Genomic DNA, 16453 nt, shown 5'->3' on the forward strand with positions numbered 1-16453 from the left:
CGTCGCTCGTCTCACTCTAATATTTCGAGTCATAAGTTTAGCTTAAGTAGAATTTTTATTTCTTTTTCATTATTTCCAAGCACACGGCTCCTACTTTGCTTTTCTATCGCTGAAATTTAATTCTCTAGGCTAAGTTAATGATAAAAAGTCATGTCCCGATTAATGCTTTTGATTCAACTGGGTAATGATACAAGAGCCCTTGGTATCAGCGAACTTCCTAGCTATGCAGTGCTAAAGCAGCTAGCAATAAGTACTTTTCCAAGACTCTACGCATCAAACTTCGTATTCATGAAAAAAGATGAGAATGGAAGTATGGTGTCGATATCAGATGACACGCAACTCCAGCATGTGCAGCCCAAAAGCACTCTTTTGCATTTATTCATAATCCCAATGACACTTTTGCCACCTAAAACCGAGCCAGAGACAGCTCGCATCGAAGAGGACAAAGAGACTGCTGCACCTGACCGAGCATGCCTAGAAAAAGGTGAGGTGGCACAAGCAGAAATCAAACAAGACACGCTTCAAGGTATGTGATAAATTTTCTGTAAAATTGAAAAGAAAAAGCCCAAGCTGCGGTGAAAACTTACGCGTTTCGTATGAATAGCGGATTCGGAGAACACATCTGAAATGGGCGACCAAGGTGGTGAGAGTAAAGTACCAAGCTTTGACTCAAAAGACACACCGTCTGTTGCAAATGCCTCAGACTTATTCCCACTGGATAAAGGCTTTGACCCGCAAAGGCCTATTGAAGATAATTTGATACTCATGTATGATACTCTTAATGCACGTATCGAGGCTTTCGATTTGGATGCCAAATTGGAACTTGCCGTCAACAAGATGCAATCTATGCTGAAAACAGCCTCGAAAACGCTCGAAGACAACGTCCTCGAGCCGCTGGGACGCATCATCAACAGCAAGGTGCAGGAAATAAAATGTCAGATTCGATTCCTGAAGGAAGAAATGGATATCATTAAAGATCGTTATACGGCACACAACATGGGTTGTACAACAAATAGTACGCTTAATTCTTTGACGCCACAGTATTTGTTCGTTTCTTAAAATTAATTTTTTTTTATTTATGCAAGCAGATGAAGAAGCATATTTGGTCCATCGCCATATGAAGGCGCTCGAATCAATGGGATTCAGGGACAGAGAAAAGAACATGAAGGCGATTCACGCGCATATCAACTCAATTGAGGGCATCGTTGAGAGAATATTGAGCAATGAATAAAAAAGTTTGATTATCTGACAGACCCTATTTTTTATACGTTTTGAATAAGACGGCTAATTAATTAGCTGAACTTTTCAAAGAATGTGCAATTCAGTTAAAATTGAAATTGCTTTATTTTTGACTGATGCATGCCTCTCTGGAAGGCAGACCTATGTCTGAACAGAAAAAACAAATTCATACGCAGAGGTTGATATGCTTTTATGCATTTCGAACAGGATTGGTTGACTTTTTTATATAGCCTAAAAAGGGTGTTTAGACAATGCTGGATTAGGTAGTTACGTGAAAAGTGTGCAAAGAATTCTTTCAACCTTTGTTACCGAGAGAGTGAAACTACTGAGCATTTAGAATATTTGATCTAGTTACGCGGAGTTTGCGACGATAAGACGACCCCAAATTGGTAATAACGTTACGTGATATCTTTACAATGTTTTCGCGGTTTATGCATCGGTATAAATGTACCCTGGACATCCTCCATCTTGAAGTTTCATTTGGTCGTGCATAGGATCATTAATTTTAGAGAGGAAAAGCATAGGGTTGGAAGGGTCATTCACAGAAGAAGTGGGGTGAGGGCACACGTCGTTATTGGCCAAATACATCGGACTTGGGGGTGTTTTGACGAGCATGTCGGAGTTAGGGAAAGTGAGTTCGACCAGTTTTGGCGTCTGTGGATGGCTAAAGAAAGAGTTAGAAGGAGACGAAGCCGTGGCCAGAGCAGAACCGGAAAGGGTTGTATAGGGGTCGTTGAGAAAACTGAGGTCGTTGTTGAGTTCAATTGGCATGGAAGATGACGAATAATCGGAATAGAGTGCTTCATCTCGTGACAAAGGGGACCAATATGCGAGTGTGGAAATGTGTTCCAATAGTTCGGTTAGGTTCCTGATAGAGCTTTGCTCGTTGTCTAGCCAATACAGGATATTTCTTGATGTGTTTTCGATGTCAAATTTGATAGTGGCACTGTAAGGCTTGATGGCGTTCATTTGCTGGTCGGCGATGACTCCTTGGAGTTCGAGATACGGGCAGATAGCGTATGATGAAAAACGAATGAGGTAGTAGCCACAAGAGGGACTGGAATAGTATTTTGCCATGAGCAGGTCAGATGCCGCCGTAGAGGAAATGGGACCGAAGAAGACTGATTGGTAAAAAAGTTTCATCATTCCCAGACGGAGTTTGAGTTTACAGGGGACGTTGTTGCTGTAGAACCATTCTAGAATTTCAGTACGAACCATAGTAGGTTGTTTGTGTTCGAATTTGACGCCTATACTAATCAGGAGTTCGAGCACTTGATAGGTGTATTCTGCATTTGGCAATTCTTGAATTTCTTGAATAAGATGGTTCCAGGAGATTTTTTTCTCCATTGCACTCGGAACTTGTGTGGTCTCGCTGAGATGCTGTTCTTGCGACAGCAGGGGTCGCTTGGCAGGGAGAAACGCATTTTTTTGATCGTGGAGACGGTGATAAAAGTCTATCCTGTTCAGACGCCTTTTACTCGAGGGAGGGGGGAAGGGCGTGTAAGGTGAGACATAAAGCGTATCACCGATACGCAGAATACCAACTAAAATTAAGTTTTGAACTTTAAGGCCTTTGATGCAATCAATGGTGCAGTAGAGACGGTCTTTGCTGGTACCTACCTTGGTGATTTTTATGCTTTCACTTGGATTGATTGGTTCTGATTTTTGTACGTAATGATGGTAGTAATATTGCTGATCGGCATTTACGTCGTCCAGTTTTTGACTGATTGTAGTCCTGAAGGGTTGAAATGGCTTGTCAGTTTGGAAATGCATCGGCGCAGAAGTTCGATCGCAGGTGCAAATATTGTAGTTAGCAGATTTCGGTGGAACAGTGAGTGCCACCGATTTGATCGGCTGGGAGGGATCGATTGGCAAATACATCACAAGCCGGCCATCTTTGAGACGACGCCAAACTTGGATTTCGAAAAATTGGGAATGGCTATTATCTAAAAATAGAATTCCGGTCAACAGAGAGAAGTGAGAAACAGAAATTCTATGATGAGGGGACAGTTTACTGCACGTCAACGTAAAAGCTCGTGGCTAGAGAAGACGTCGTCCGGTAAGTGTCAAAGAAAAAAGAGAGAAAATGTATTTTTTCAGGAGAGATGGCCAGGCTGATATTTTATCATGGCCTTGATTTGGCAATGTAGCCTTTTGCGGCGGAAATGGATGTCCGATCGACTAAGGCGTTTGACAGTGGTATTGGTAATCTTAAATTTTTCAGAAAAATGTGAAAATTTTTTTACATACAATCGCAGAATAAGGGCACGTTTTGTCCATCCGGGTTTTTGAGAATAGCAGGTGGCTTCTTTGTTACTGGTTGAGAGAGGATCAAATAGGTAGGCATAAACTCTTCTGGATTGAGCATTCCCAGTTTGAAGGATTCACTAAGTCGGGCACCTTCCAAGTAGATCCTGGCTCTTCTGTTTTGCCAACAAGTGCAATTGAAGGATAAATTCAGCGGAGATATTTGCAAATTCTTTAGATCCTTTCATGTTTCGACCGTTTTTGGAATGAGGGTTCCGAGGTGAGTGAGACAGTGTAATCGAGGCGAGATAGAAACGAAAATACTGCATAGCTTTCGCATATGCAACTAATTCGATACTTAATTTCTCTTGTTTGTTGAGGAATTTTTGCCAAGACATCTATATAAAAGCAGTACCTAAATACATACAGACCGGTCTGGGTGGTTAACCACTTCAGATATTGGTAGGTTTTCCATCTTCATAAAAGATCCAGCTTTAAACTACGGTGAGCACTGGCAAGAGCAAGCCGTCACGTGAATGAGGGTTAGAGTGAATGGATAGAGTGTGCTACGAATTGACACACACTGAGTTTTGAGAAGATGTGAGATGCTCCAATTCCTTGTTGCAGAATTCCACAATAAAGTATATAGCGTGAAATTAATCATTTTTCAGATTTTTATACAATAAAAAAAAGTCACAGCAAAAAAAAGAGCTCGCTTGAGGTAGCGTTAGTCATCTTGAGGAGCACGTGCCTACGAGCGTGAGTCCCATATATAAAATATCTTATCTGTTGTTGTGTGTACCACAAAAAAGAGATATATTTCTTGTTATGAAAAAAATTTCAAAAACTCATGTGAAGGAACATCATTAATTTTCGAGAAAGCCGTAAGTAACGTGATTAGGCGGCAGGTAACTTCGCGACTCTCAAAATTTCAAACTTTGTCTTGCAGCGAAATTTTGGTAACCAGAAGCTTTTTCGAGAAGCCTATACATGATATAAAAAGAAGTTTGACGTGCAAATTCATCCACCCTTGGTCCAAATTACGATGATTTGCTCGAACAAATTATCAATACAGCATGTATATAGGCAGAAAGTATAAAAAAGCAAAAAAAGCGTTCTGAAGATAGTTCAGTTGTAAACTAACTGTCGAACTTTTAATAACGATGGACGTTTTATAGCACTTCTGAAGCAAGATAAAGTTCAAGGCCTTGTATACAGATTCCGAGTTAGTGGTATCGTGCATCTGCGAATATTCCAATCTTCTACTTTCAGAATTTTGCAATTTTCCGACTTCTAGAGAAATTGAAATCGAATTCTCAAAAACTTGTTAAAACAAGCGGCACATACACGCAATTCAACAGGAAGATAAGGCGATAGATGGTAGATTAATCACCTAGGTGTGCGGCGAAAAGTTCGCCATAACTGCTGGTTTGACCCACTATCTCCTTCAATCCTTCTAGAGTACTGTTTCCTTGACTTAGATACAAAAACATCAACAAAACAAGTTCCCGCGCGCACGAAGGAGTTATGGGCGGTTGGAATAATCTCTTGATATATTCAGGAAAAAGTTCGCATGAACCTTGTTTTGGGTTCGGATGAATGCATTGGGAGGGGTCAATAGACTGCAAATGCCGTTTATCTGCCTTTCTAGTGCGCGGTAAGGCCCATGGAATCCAGGAAGGTAGTGATGTAATTTGATTCCTCTGAAAGGAATATCCGGGCAATAACCAAGGAGTCCACATGTATTCAACACGTGTTGAGATGTGTCTAGTGACGGGGTCGATGAGGGGGACGAAGTGAACAATGTCGGTGTAATCGCCGAATTTCCTCCAAAAATGATACTTGAGCCATTTTCGGTGAATGACACGTGCTGAAGAAGCTGAAAATTCGGATGTACAGCCATTTCGTGGGAGTTTCCCATTCGAGTCAATCATATCAGATAGAGCACTCACTGACTTTTTTTGGCCAATTGGAGGGTGATATAACTCAAACCCATCTGATTTTAACGTCAAGTGATAGGGATGGACAATTTGTGCGGGCTTGTACAGTCCAGGAATCAATCGTCTGTTCATCCACTTCATTTTATCTTTCTGAAAAAAGGAAGACGCCCAATCCATCTCATGTTGAATACACAGTATAGGATTAGAATCAATCACTTGTGTTTGCTGATTCCAGATTGTTTGGCTCATGTCAAAAGGAACTTCGGGGGGCTGTTCACTAGGTTTGCCATCACCTAACCAAACCCAAACGTAGCCATCTTGCTCGCACACTGGGAAGCTTGCAATGCGATAATTTTTGAGACCCTGATGATTCGGCTCAATTCCAGGCACAGAAATGCAATTGCCATTTCCGTCATATCTCCAGCCATTGTATGAACACTGAATGGTTCCACGACGAGAATTGATAGTAGAACCCTCAAGCAATGAATATCCGTTTTTCACTTCGCGATCTTTCAAAACCTTCACTTTTCCCTGGCGGGACCTAATGGCAAGAAAGGGTCAAAATCACTAAAAAATACATAGGTACGTATATCACACGAATAGATGCATACCGGAAAAAAACCATTCGGATATCGCAAATTTGTCCGCCCGATAATTTTTTGTTAGACACTTCGATGCCCTTACATCCGATATACCATTTGTTCTTGAGCAAGCCTATATACATCAAATATGCAGAAGGAAACTATCAGGCGAGAGTGCTTCGATAGCTACATGTTTGGTGATCAAAAATCAAATTATTCGCACATAAATGCATACACGATTTTAAGATTTTTGAGTTGAACATTTATCGGCCGTGCATTAAATTATCAAAAGACGATCAAACAACAACTTTTTCAAGCCATCGGCCAGTTCGCGAACACTTGAATGGTCTATTTATCCTCAACGCACCTTGTAACGCATGCTCGTACATTAGAGTTTCTTTCTTTTTCTCAACGTTCAGCGCAGCCTGAACTGTCTAACTATACAACATACAATTTAGGATGCGAAAAAAAAGATGCAAATTCTTTTTTAATAATTTTGATTACACTTCTATGCCGGTCGCTTTTTTTAGCAGGCCTGAAAATATGGTAACCAAAATTTTCTCAGAGTTGAAAGTCTACATACGATACATTAAAAAAAGCCAGGTTTCTGCCTGAGCTTTGATACTCAAATCAAACTTTATTGCATATACAACCCCATTTTTTTTTCTCTTGGAAATGAGAAAAACAGCTTTTGAACAGTTTGTGCTGCAGTATGCTTAATTTAGAGATGGATTAGTAAAGCTGCCCTTCAGACCTAAAATTTCTAGGACTACGCGTTTGAAAGATAGCCAAGACAAGCGTGGCTGGTGATGCGCAGGTGAAATTTAAAGGCACAACAAGGGTTCAATGCACAGCATATGCTCAGTTCATCTGATTTTGCGCAGAATTTTATATACAGGACTTTATACTCGCATTTGAAAATCTCCATGAAGCAAAAGAAAACGTAGGAATAGAAAACGTTTGTGGGATTATTTCTATTTCTTGGATTTCAAGGTTCAATTAAAAGCACAAACACTAAATATTTATTATTTCATCATGTATTTAAGACAATCGACGAGATCACTGTTTATGAAAAAGCCTGAATGATTTTATTGAGTAGAGTACACACACTGATTTATCTAGGCGCTTGATAGGAGTTCCGATATTTGCCATCTTAAAAAAATATGATCGAATTGTGTTTTGTAGCTAATAAATAATTCGCACCATTTCTTTCTTGTCACTACTTATTGTACATATCTAGGTTCTGTGGATTACATGTCTGGAGAGCCAACAGCAGCTGATGATTTATCTTCCTCCCCTTCTGGTCGTAGGAACATATTTTATGCCTTCTCTCCTGTCCCGAGGCCAAATGACATTTTGAGTGCTACAGAAGATAAAACCAGTAACTCCAATTCGAAGCATCGGCAGTCCAAATCCATATCTTGCTATATTTATCCGAATGAGGCAGCCTGCTATCTGGAAATATTTAAACAGTACAACATCGATGACTTCATCGATGGTCCGACAGCAGTCACGTTGTTTTCGACGAGTAAATTGCCAAACGAGGAACTGGCTAAAATTTGGGCTCTCTCAGACATTGATCACGACTTCAAACTCAATCAATCAGAGTTCTGTATCGCCATGCATCTGATTATAAAACGATTGAATGGTGAGGAACTACCTGATTCAATAACGATGGTGCCTCAAAACCCCCCGGTTGGCTCTGTATCACAAAACCTTCAAAAACAACCCCCAACAAACAGCGTTAACTACTCGGAATCTGATAAGGACGCAATCAACACCATAATGTATGGTACCAATATAATGAAGAGTAGAAGTCAGGGTTCTATTCAAATCAATACAGCACCTGAAGTCAATGCGACTACGAAAAATCCTCAAACTGAAAAGCAAAGCAACCCGACTTTACCTCAGCGTCCAAGTCCAATGCAATTTTTAAATGAGTTCGAAAGACTGGATTGGTTGGACTTTCATCCTTCCTATCAGTCGAACTTGGGAGGCAAAATTCCCTATCGTGATTTTCCTCTAGCTACTGGCAGCAACTATCTAGAATATCCCTTCATCACAGATTACGACACATTCCCAGAACTATCTATGTGCGACAATGTATATGATTACTCTAACAATAAGAGTTGGATTTCTTTATTGACGAATGATATCAGGCGACTCAGTATTCAGCTGAAAAAAATGCAACTCTCCGACGCGATCATCGGCGACAAGATTAGTTCTCGCGAACAGCAGGCCTCTATTATTGAGAGCCAATACGAGACCAACCAGATGGTTTTGAAAAAATATTTGACTGAACTCGAAAAAAAGCAACAACATTTCCGCCAACTACGGGCTGATATTTCCAAGCTGATCAACGAGCTAAAAATTAAAAAAACTGAATTAGATGACCCTGCATACGACCCGACAATCCTGAGGGAGCATAAAAAACGTCTTCAGACCGAATACATCAAATTGCAAGCCAAAAGCGATGTCGAGCGAATGGATCCCTTGACATTGGTAGCCGCCCTCAAGGACCTTCAGAATCAAGTGTTTGAGGCTTTAAAGATGCAAGGCGGACAATTTCAGGTAGGCAGTATGGGTCAAGAAAGAAAGCAAGAAGAAATGCGGGGAGAGTCATCAAGCGAGGCTGAACCGGAAACAGCAACAGGAACCAAATCCTTGGGAAGTGTGCGTCCTGGGAGTACTGTAGACCACACTTCTAATTGTGAAGGTTAGGAAATTGTGCAGATATTCATCTTTGTTTCCTTTCTATCAAATTTGCCACGATCCCAACCTTCAATAGGAATCTCAATGTCGTAAATAGACTTTTCTTATTGCGCATCTGCGCACGCTATTAATTTAGAAAATTCTAGTGTATGGAACTTGATAACAAAGAAGACATGTATTTTTTTTGATAGGCTTGCCTTAATATGCATAGTCTTTTATATTTTTAAAAGATACCGAACGTTTGTGAAATTACTACTCTATTACTTTTTTTACGAAAAGGCAACGGCATACAATGGGGACATCAATTGGGCATAGTTCAAAAATGTGGAAGCAAAAAAGCCTACAAATAAAAAATGAGTGTTGGTCACGAAAAATTTTTTTAAACGAATACATAGAACGAGTAATGCAAAATTTTTTTAAAACATATTTTGAGTCCCCGAGTTCATAAAATACTGGTATCTATGTAAAAGCGGGTTCTTCATAACGTCTGTATATATTCGTACGAAACCCTGCTTTGTAATCTCAAAATCCAAGCACCCTTCTGCTGCTCAGTACGTCTTTCTATTTATTCAACCAAAGAATATGCGTTATTGTGTGTTACTTCACCGTTGATCGAGAAACAGACCGTTCATATTTTTCTCTGTAAAAGTATAGAGCTGCTCCATTTCCAATCAATGAGCACCAGACACCCGTGAGCCGCGCCTTGGATAAAAACGCACCAAAAATTAGGTTCCCTATGCAGGAAGAGCTAAGCAATTTACAATTTACGCACAGGCATACATTTCTTTATTAGGCGATTTACCGGTCTGCAAATGCGTCCTATTCGTCTCGTCTTTCATGGAATACATGCAATCGGTGTCCAACAGCCAGGACGTACTTGCAGAAGAAGAGCCCTTCCTAAAGTACCAACGACTTGGTAATTCAGTGTCGGAAATCCTTGTCAAGAAACCTGTTAGTTATCTGGCCGTACACGAAAAATTCATTGTAGGTACAGCAACTGTATCAGACGGAAAAGACATAGCGAGGAGCCACTTTCTAGGATCAGAAAGAAAGTTTGGTTTTTATTTTTTTAGGAATCTTTGTCCTTTTTATTCTTAACTTCACCGCATCCTCAACATTTTTTCAAGGCTCTAGGAACCCAGTGGGGCAGCATTCACGTCTTGGACTACGACGGCACGGAAATCAAGCAGTTCAGCTCACATGTGGCATCTATCAATGATATTTCAATAGACATCGAAGGAGAACACATTGCTTCATGCTCCCAAGATGGGAGTATAGCCATTTATGGGTTATATACTGACAATGTGGCGCGCACTGATTACAGACATCCGCTGCTCTCCGTCTCAATTGAACCTCACTACACAAAGTCTAGTCGCCGGGGATTTGTAGTCGGGGGAAAAAGTGGAAAGCTCATTCTCAAAGCGAGCAGTTGGATCAGCAAATATGACTCACTGCTTCATGAAGGAGAAGGCGTCATCTATTGCGTGCGATGGCAAGATTCCTTGATTGCATGGATCAATGAGGCGGGTGCCAGAATTTACGATTTGACATCAAAGCAAATAATTGCCTATGTTGAAAGTCCAAAAGACTTCCCCTCGGATGCTTATCCTTCGGTTGTCTGGAGGAGCGCGAATGAGTTAATCATTGGCTGGGCGAGCACCGTTCAAGTTGTACAGATCAAGACAGTCTCGACCCAGATTTCCTCTTTATCATCTTCAAAAATAATCGAGATCGTGGCTATTTTCGAAACCAGTGGTTATTTCGTCTGTGGGGTCGCCCCCTACAACCAGCACTTTGTGGTGCTAGTCTGTGGAAAGGCTGACGAAACTGGAAAAGAAACAGACGATTTTTCTTTTCCAGAGGTGCATGTTGTAACTGAGGACGGTATGATTATCTGCTCAGACCTCCTTCCTATGCACGATTCTTCGCTGTACCGAGCAGCCGATTATCGGCTGTCTTATTCGGCTCCTGTCTCCGGTGACGACGAGAGTCAATTCTTTTGGATCATTTCTCCTAGAGACATTATTTTGGCGAGGCCCCTCAATTTCAACGATCATTTGAATTGGCTCATAGAGCGTAAGGACTATGAGAAGGCCTTACAGCTCGTTCAATCCGCATCTTCCGCAGGCGAAATCGACTATCAAGATTTTAGCCTAGCTGAAATTGGGCAGAGATACCTCGAACATTTACTCTCATCTGGACGAGCTCAAAAGGCGGCCGAAATATGCCCACTGGTTTTGGGAAAGGATTGCGATTTGTGGAGCTATTGGATTATGCGGTTCGAGCAGCGAGGCCAGCTCAGCCTACTCGTCTCCTATATACCAACTCAGGGTCCTGTTCTGAACTCTATGCTTTACGAGTTGATTTTGAATGACCTTTTGAAGACCAATTTGGCCGCATTTCATCGCACCGTGGCTGAATGGCCGAAGGAGCTCTATCGAGTCGAGAACATCATTACAATAGCCAGGGACCGTATTTCCAAAATTGTCTGCAAGCTCAACGTGTCCGATAACCTCACTGTCTTGAGCAGCGATAAAGCAAATCAAGGCTTGACTCTTGCACAAGCTGATGAGCTGAATCAAGACCGAAAGCATTTGTGTGAAGCGCTCACGCATCTGTACATATTTCAAGAGCAATACGACTCAGCCCTCGATTTACGTATTCAGTTGAACGAGAGCACATTTGATCTGGTCTCCAAGTACGGATTTGACAAATTTACATATCTAAATCAGAAGATTCTTTCAATGGTTCAGGGTAATGCTGATAAAGCGATTGAGCTGCTCGTCGCGAACACAAACAAAATTCCCGTGGAACAAGTGGTACAACAATTGCAGTCAGAAAGGCGTCTCCTTCTTCAGTACTTGCACAGGTTATTTGAGAACGGCTCAGAGGAGAGCCGACCTTATCACGATTTGCAAATTGAGTTATACACCGAATACGACCTACCAAAGCTACAACGTTTCTTGACTGAATCGCAAACATACGATTTTAACTTGGCACTCCGTGTGTGCTCCGAAAAGAAGTTGTACCGCGACATGGTTTTTATCTACGACCGAATCGGGAGTTCACAAGAGGCGTTAACCGTCTTGATTGACAAAATTGGTGATGCAGACGCAACGATTGATTATATGAAAAAGAAAAACGAGAAGGAGCTTTGGGATGAAGGAATCGAGCGTTGTATTGATAAGCCCAAATTTTTGTCTGCCTTGCTCGAAAAGGCAGTTGGTACTCACATCAGCGCGTTGAAGTTGATAGAAAGGATTCCACCGGGCATGGAATTATCTAATTTGTGTGGTCACTTGGTGAAAATACTCAACGATCAAAAAATGCAAAAGTCGTTACATGAAGCCTGTAGAGCAGTCGTGAATGCGGATTGCGCTGCGTTACTGGCTCAGCTGGTGAACTGCCGAAAGAAGGGTAGGAATATCATATTGAAACACGAGGATGCGGTTTGATTCGCAGTAATCTCTAGAACGGGTCTGAATTCGAGATGCAAAATGTGGTTGTCTAGAGTTGTGTTTATATTTTACTCACAGATCGATCGAAAAGGATAAAAACGAAATTTGAGAGAGAAATGCCTTTGTTTGAGGCATCAAAACGATAAAAAAATGAAGATCGCTTAAAGTACGCCCCAGCCACCAGTTTGTGATAAGATGCTGAAATGATATATTCTCACTTACGCCCATAAATTCCAGTGACAGAGAGAGCAATACAGGAAAATGGAGTACATCCATCGACCGATAGATAGAAATAAAAAGCCCTGTATTTTCGGGTGTCTGTCATTGCGATCTCAGCTCGATAGAAAACATCGTGAGTAGCATGTCCAAGCTTTACTCGGACGTCATTTTTCAGATGATGATTAAAGTACAGACGAATGCAATTCATTAGCAAAAAGAAGTAAACATTTTTCTGTGAGGACAAGGACAACGATTCAAAATATCTAGGTCCAAGAAAGGGTTCATGTAGGCTGTTTTTATTAAAAAAAAAAAAGATATTTGACACACAGGTACTTTTACAATAACAACAACCTGACATTCAGCCCTGGAGCGCACCAATGAAATCTTTGCAAATTTTTTAAAACATTTCTATTTCTGGTTTATTAAAATAGATGTGGAAATGTTACCCTCTTTAAAACGTTCATGGGCCCCAGATGCCGTATTGAATTGTATTGATACATGTTTTTTACAAACAAGCTCCCAGAAAATGCGAGTGAATTAATTGATAGGTCAGAATTTTCGTAATGTGCTTGACTTCTGGGAACAACTAGCATCCAGCGCTTAGTTAGCAGAAAGTTGTACGAAGGGGTTGTATTTGTCAGCGAAAGATTTTTAGTGACAGAATCCATTATTTTGACATATGCTTCATATGTTTTCTTAATAATGGTTTCTTGAGGTACATCATTTGAATTGAACTGAAAGCAATAATTGTAAAACGGGATCTTACGGTTTATGAAAGGCACTGCATTTTCAATGTCTAATGAATCACGTTGAATGAGCTTTTCAATAGGTAGATTTATATTCATTTCAGCGAGCTCACGGATGTCAGGAAGGGGAATGAACTGCATATGTTTATGAGATACACTAGCCCCGGAAAGAGGACCACAATTATAAAATCCGATCATATTTAAGCGAGAGACGCATTTCCAAAGTATTTCAAAATCTGCCAATTTCAAAGGGTCAAGTTGGGATTCTGGATTCTCGGTGACAACGACAAGGTGATTTTCGACAAGGTTGAATTTATTAAGAAGTATGCTGTAATCGTCGTTAGGAGAGCCAATGTAGAGAGGGTTTTTAGACGGATGCAAAAAGGGATCATAGCTATCATCGCCACTTCGCAAATAATTATGGAAAAAACTTTTGGGTTTTTTTTGAAGATTTTTCGCCAGGTACAAAATGAACTGGATTAACGGAAATTTTCAAAAAAAATAGTAAGCTCGTGATTCAGCAGCTTTTTATTAGTAAATACCGACTAGTTTATATGGAACGTTTGACTTACCGGGACATCGCCATCTGTGAATATAATATGGTCGCTAGGTATGGAAGAGGGTGCTCTAGAAAGGCAATCCTTTCTGGCTTGAATCCATGCCAAATTCCAGTCACTCTCTTTCATCAGGACCTTACAGCAGGGAGGTGAAGGTTTATCTTGCAACATTCTCATATACCCTAAAACTTTAGATATTATGGTGTAAAGGACATCAATAAGAAACTTGAAAAAAAATATCTTATTTCAATAAAACTATAACTTTTGCAAAAAATAGAGGTATTTATATTTATAACATTATAACCTCTTATAAGGCTGTACTCGCTGCTGAATTTTTAAAGCTAGTAATGTATGTAGATGTTGCCGACATTGAACAAATAGGAGGTATATTCAGAAGGTGTGAAGAAATGTATCATCATTCCCTCTCAATTTTGTGTAAAATTCTCGAGCAACCTCGCAAACAAATAAGTCAGTATACTTGGCTTCAAGGTTTATGGGAACTGCAAACAATTATCATTATTGGATTTTATCTCATTCCGAATTTAGAAATTTCATACAAGACGTTAGAGAATTATTTGAACCAAATAAAGGAGACCCAGATAGACTACCGAATCTGTTGTCAAACTCTTGCGTTGAGAGAACAGATTAAAAAAGACAGACGAAAAATAGCTAGGGCTCGGGAACTACAATGGTTTCACGTCCTGTACTTTCACACTGACAACGTCTATGTTCACCTTTTGTTCTCAATGCAGCTTCTTAGAATAGCAACACAGTTAGAAGACGTTTTACCGACGAATATCTATTTTGAGGTCGTGAACAGTTCTAGAGAGCATGCATCTGAGGCACTGAGAATAGATAGACTAGAAAAAGAGCACACACTGGCCACTTGGTTGTGGTGCTTATCTTTTTTGTGGCAGGCGAGAAAAGTTAAAATATTACAATACAAAAGAGCGCTCTTAGAAAAAGTATGTTGAAAAAGCCTTGATGCGTAAAACATACGAGTTTACTAATTATATTGTTTAAATTCAATTGAACATGGCTGTGTACCCGATGAAGTGTAAAGAAAATGCGGTGAAGACGTTTAGATCTAAAGTAAAAATGCAGGAAACTGGCAATTCGATATACGACTTATCTCCTATTTACTTGGCTAGTTGTTGCTACATGCTAGGGGATCAGGAATACATATATTGGATAGATAAGTGCATTGCGGATTCGACGTCCGTTCAGCTAGAGGACTTAGTTGATTTACATCCATTGTCTCACTGCGATTGGTACAAAAAGCTGGTACAAGAGAACTCGAGAATCATGAACGTCCTGGGACCCTTCCTCTTGAAATCAGTTTATAGATTAGACAGCAAAACGGAAATTTTACGCAGCATGTATAAGAGCCGAACTTTGACTAATAGCTCCCTAGAAAAATCGATTTACACAGAGGTCAGCCCCTTTAGTGAACAACAAAGATCTGATAAGGAGAATAAATGGATGTTGGAAACCAAGCAAAGAATGCGTGAGAGGTTAGCACTGTATTCAATGCGAGAGAGGAAAGAAGTGCCCCAAGACGGGAACTGCCAAATGAACTCGCTGTCTGACCAACTCTATGGAACGTTTGAGTACGCTGGATATATTCGGGGTCAGATTGTAGCTTGGCTTCGCAAAAATGCTGAAATGGAGTTAGAAAACGGCGCAAAACTCCTTGATTTTTGCGCCGATCCTACCGGATGGGAAAGCTATTGTAATTCGATGGAAAAATCAGGAACTTGGGGAGACCATTTAACGCTTGTAGCTGCGGCCGAGGTATTCAGTGCAGTCATAGTCATCATCAGTTCAAGTAAAGACAGTTGTGAATGTTTACATATTATTTCCCCTCAAAAAAAACCAAAAAAATTAATACAATTGTGTCATTACGAAGAGTTTCACTACGGTACAATTGAGATTTGTCCATGATCACAACAAACCTGTTTCTGAAAACGATCTTCGTCGTCCTGCCCCCATTTATTCTGCTTTTCTTGATACCCAAAGAAATACTAACAAGAGATGCAAAAGAGTACACGACATAATCGTACAGGATGAAGAAGAGAATGCCATCATCTGGTCTCTTCGGAAAAAAATCAGTACACTTCAACGAGTTAAAGGATTTATACATAATTGTTTTTTTTGAGGTTAAAAAGAAACGGTAATGGTTGGGGGGGCATATCAAATAGGGCGCAATATGCTGACTATATTTACATTGAAAATAATAGACCGCGCGCCGTGCTTAACTCGCAGACTGCTCTAATCGAACATGGTCTCTTATGCAATTAATTGCCAACAGCTGCTTTAGGATTTGAATGTCCACACTTACGCCCAGAATCTCATACAGACGTATCTAGAACAGAGATGATAACGAATCCGGGAAGAGCAATCGCTCAACATGATGAATTAGGCGTTCACAATTGACGAAAATCTAAAAGCAATCAATAAACTAGAATTTGCAGAATATTATCTTTTGTTGATATGAAATGCTGTCGCTTTGGTTACAATCCCGCACCTTAAAAAGCTTTCGACCGCACTGCACATAGATTTGTTTCTTCAAAACGGACAAAGCTTATGTGTTCTATCCATAAGTAAGTTTGGTGCATTAGAGCCGCGATCCAGCCTTCCTTAATGTATGCGAAAATTTAGTATTTTTTTTACAACCGTTCGCTTGAAGCCGTTTTTGTCAGGTTGTACCACCGTAGTCAAGAGACATCAAAGTTAACTTAGTATAGACACAGT

General features: G+C 40.4%; 6 protein-coding genes across 10 annotated transcripts; 3 read left to right on the forward strand and 3 right to left on the reverse strand.

The window, feature by feature from the left end:
* The first annotated feature begins 41 nt into the window (after positions 1 to 41).
* Positions 42 to 1242, forward strand: LOC126318625 (uncharacterized). Its single transcript, XM_049993446.1, has 3 exons — positions 42 to 526; positions 605 to 1015; positions 1089 to 1242. The coding sequence occupies exons 1-3, from the start codon at positions 151 to 153 to the stop codon at positions 1229 to 1231; spliced, it is 930 nt and encodes a 309-aa protein (XP_049849403.1). The 5' UTR covers positions 42 to 150; the 3' UTR covers positions 1232 to 1242.
* Positions 1243 to 1668: 426 nt separating this feature from the next.
* On the reverse strand, positions 1669 to 4060 carry LOC126318613 (uncharacterized). Of its 4 annotated transcripts, none has more exons than XM_049993424.1 (3): positions 3914 to 4060; positions 3490 to 3718; positions 1669 to 3185 (listed from the first exon to the last, which is right to left on the reverse strand). In XM_049993424.1, exons 1-3 carry the CDS (start codon positions 3965 to 3967, stop codon positions 1669 to 1671), a joined length of 1800 nt encoding a protein of 599 aa, XP_049849381.1. In that variant the 5' UTR covers positions 3968 to 4060. The 4 variants fall into 4 exon arrangements, with proteins under 4 accessions (XP_049849381.1, XP_049849380.1, XP_049849382.1 ...); XM_049993423.1 differs by having other exon boundaries at positions 3490 to 3727; XM_049993425.1 differs by lacking the exon at positions 3914 to 4060 and having other exon boundaries at positions 1669 to 3279; positions 3490 to 3889.
* A 552-nt stretch (positions 4061 to 4612) lies between these two features.
* Positions 4613 to 6637, reverse strand: LOC126318633 (uncharacterized). The gene is made up of 4 exons (XM_049993455.1): positions 6591 to 6637; positions 6375 to 6445; positions 6038 to 6140; positions 4613 to 5967 (listed from the first exon to the last, which is right to left on the reverse strand). The coding sequence occupies exons 2-4, from the start codon at positions 6394 to 6396 to the stop codon at positions 4872 to 4874; spliced, it is 1221 nt and encodes a 406-aa protein (XP_049849412.1). The 5' UTR covers positions 6397 to 6445; positions 6591 to 6637; the 3' UTR covers positions 4613 to 4871.
* A 2526-nt stretch (positions 6638 to 9163) lies between these two features.
* Positions 9164 to 12779, forward strand: LOC126318654 (uncharacterized). 2 transcript variants are annotated; one of them, XR_007557420.1, is made up of 4 exons: positions 9164 to 9270; positions 9494 to 9703; positions 9847 to 12343; positions 12415 to 12779. XR_007557420.1 is itself a non-coding variant. In XM_049993472.1 (3 exons), the coding sequence occupies exons 2-3, from the start codon at positions 9557 to 9559 to the stop codon at positions 12172 to 12174; spliced, it is 2475 nt and encodes an 824-aa protein (XP_049849429.1). In that variant the 5' UTR covers positions 9166 to 9270; positions 9494 to 9556; the 3' UTR covers positions 12175 to 12771. The 2 variants fall into 2 exon arrangements, 1 of the variants encoding a protein (XP_049849429.1); XM_049993472.1 differs by having other exon boundaries at positions 9166 to 9270; positions 9847 to 12771.
* A 10-nt stretch (positions 12780 to 12789) lies between these two features.
* Positions 12790 to 13886, reverse strand: LOC126318655 (uncharacterized). The gene is made up of 2 exons (XM_049993473.1): positions 13715 to 13886; positions 12790 to 13616 (listed from the first exon to the last, which is right to left on the reverse strand). Exons 1-2 carry the CDS (start codon positions 13874 to 13876, stop codon positions 12819 to 12821), a joined length of 960 nt encoding a protein of 319 aa, XP_049849430.1. The 5' UTR covers positions 13877 to 13886; the 3' UTR covers positions 12790 to 12818.
* A 365-nt stretch (positions 13887 to 14251) lies between these two features.
* LOC126318658 (OTU domain-containing protein DDB_G0284757-like) lies at positions 14252 to 16175 on the forward strand. Its single transcript, XM_049993474.1, has 2 exons — positions 14252 to 14664; positions 14756 to 16175. Exons 1-2 carry the CDS (start codon positions 14446 to 14448, stop codon positions 15641 to 15643), a joined length of 1107 nt encoding a protein of 368 aa, XP_049849431.1. The 5' UTR covers positions 14252 to 14445; the 3' UTR covers positions 15644 to 16175.
* The last annotated feature ends 278 nt before the right edge of the window (positions 16176 to 16453 follow it).

This window comes from Schistocerca gregaria, unplaced genomic scaffold (genome assembly GCF_023897955.1).
Source record: "Schistocerca gregaria isolate iqSchGreg1 unplaced genomic scaffold, iqSchGreg1.2 ptg000673l, whole genome shotgun sequence".
Classification (NCBI taxonomy): domain Eukaryota; kingdom Metazoa; phylum Arthropoda; class Insecta; order Orthoptera; family Acrididae; genus Schistocerca; species Schistocerca gregaria.

What these genes read in the sequence shown, in the direction of transcription:
- LOC126318655 (XM_049993473.1), bottom strand. Translation starts at nt 13,876, where the DNA reads ATGAGAATGTTGCAAGATAAACCTTCACCTCCCTGCTGTAAGGTCCTG. An exon ending in TCACAGATGGCGATGTCCCG is followed by an intron (nt 13,617 to 13,714) that starts GTAAGTCAAACG and finishes CCGTTAATCCAG; the next exon opens with TTCATTTTGTACCTGGCGAA.
- LOC126318625 (XM_049993446.1), top strand. Translation starts at nt 151, where the DNA reads ATGTCCCGATTAATGCTTTTGATTCAACTGGGTAATGATACAAGAGCC. An exon ending in CAAACAAGACACGCTTCAAG is followed by an intron (nt 527 to 604) that starts GTATGTGATAAA and finishes TCGTATGAATAG; the next exon opens with CGGATTCGGAGAACACATCT. An exon ending in CATGGGTTGTACAACAAATA is followed by an intron (nt 1,016 to 1,088) that starts GTACGCTTAATT and finishes TTATGCAAGCAG; the next exon opens with ATGAAGAAGCATATTTGGTC.
- LOC126318613 (XM_049993423.1), bottom strand. Translation starts at nt 3,967, where the DNA reads ATGAAGATGGAAAACCTACCAATATCTGAAGTGGTTAACCACCCAGAC. An exon ending in TTAACCACCCAGACCGGTCT is followed by an intron (nt 3,728 to 3,913) that starts GTATGTATTTAG and finishes GAAACATGAAAG; the next exon opens with GATCTAAAGAATTTGCAAAT. An exon ending in CGTGCCCTTATTCTGCGATT is followed by an intron (nt 3,186 to 3,489) that starts GTATGTAAAAAA and finishes TTCTATTTTTAG; the next exon opens with ATAATAGCCATTCCCAATTT.
- LOC126318633 (XM_049993455.1), bottom strand. Translation starts at nt 6,396, where the DNA reads ATGTACGAGCATGCGTTACAAG. An exon ending in GTACGAGCATGCGTTACAAG is followed by an intron (nt 6,141 to 6,374) that starts GTGCGTTGAGGA and finishes TGATGTATATAG; the next exon opens with GCTTGCTCAAGAACAAATGG. An exon ending in ATCCGAATGGTTTTTTTCCG is followed by an intron (nt 5,968 to 6,037) that starts GTATGCATCTAT and finishes TCTTGCCATTAG; the next exon opens with GTCCCGCCAGGGAAAAGTGA.
- LOC126318654 (XM_049993472.1), top strand. Translation starts at nt 9,557, where the DNA reads ATGGAATACATGCAATCGGTGTCCAACAGCCAGGACGTACTTGCAGAA. An exon ending in CCGTACACGAAAAATTCATT is followed by an intron (nt 9,704 to 9,846) that starts GTAGGTACAGCA and finishes CATTTTTTCAAG; the next exon opens with GCTCTAGGAACCCAGTGGGG.
- LOC126318658 (XM_049993474.1), top strand. Translation starts at nt 14,446, where the DNA reads ATGCAGCTTCTTAGAATAGCAACACAGTTAGAAGACGTTTTACCGACG. An exon ending in AAAGAGCGCTCTTAGAAAAA is followed by an intron (nt 14,665 to 14,755) that starts GTATGTTGAAAA and finishes TACCCGATGAAG; the next exon opens with TGTAAAGAAAATGCGGTGAA.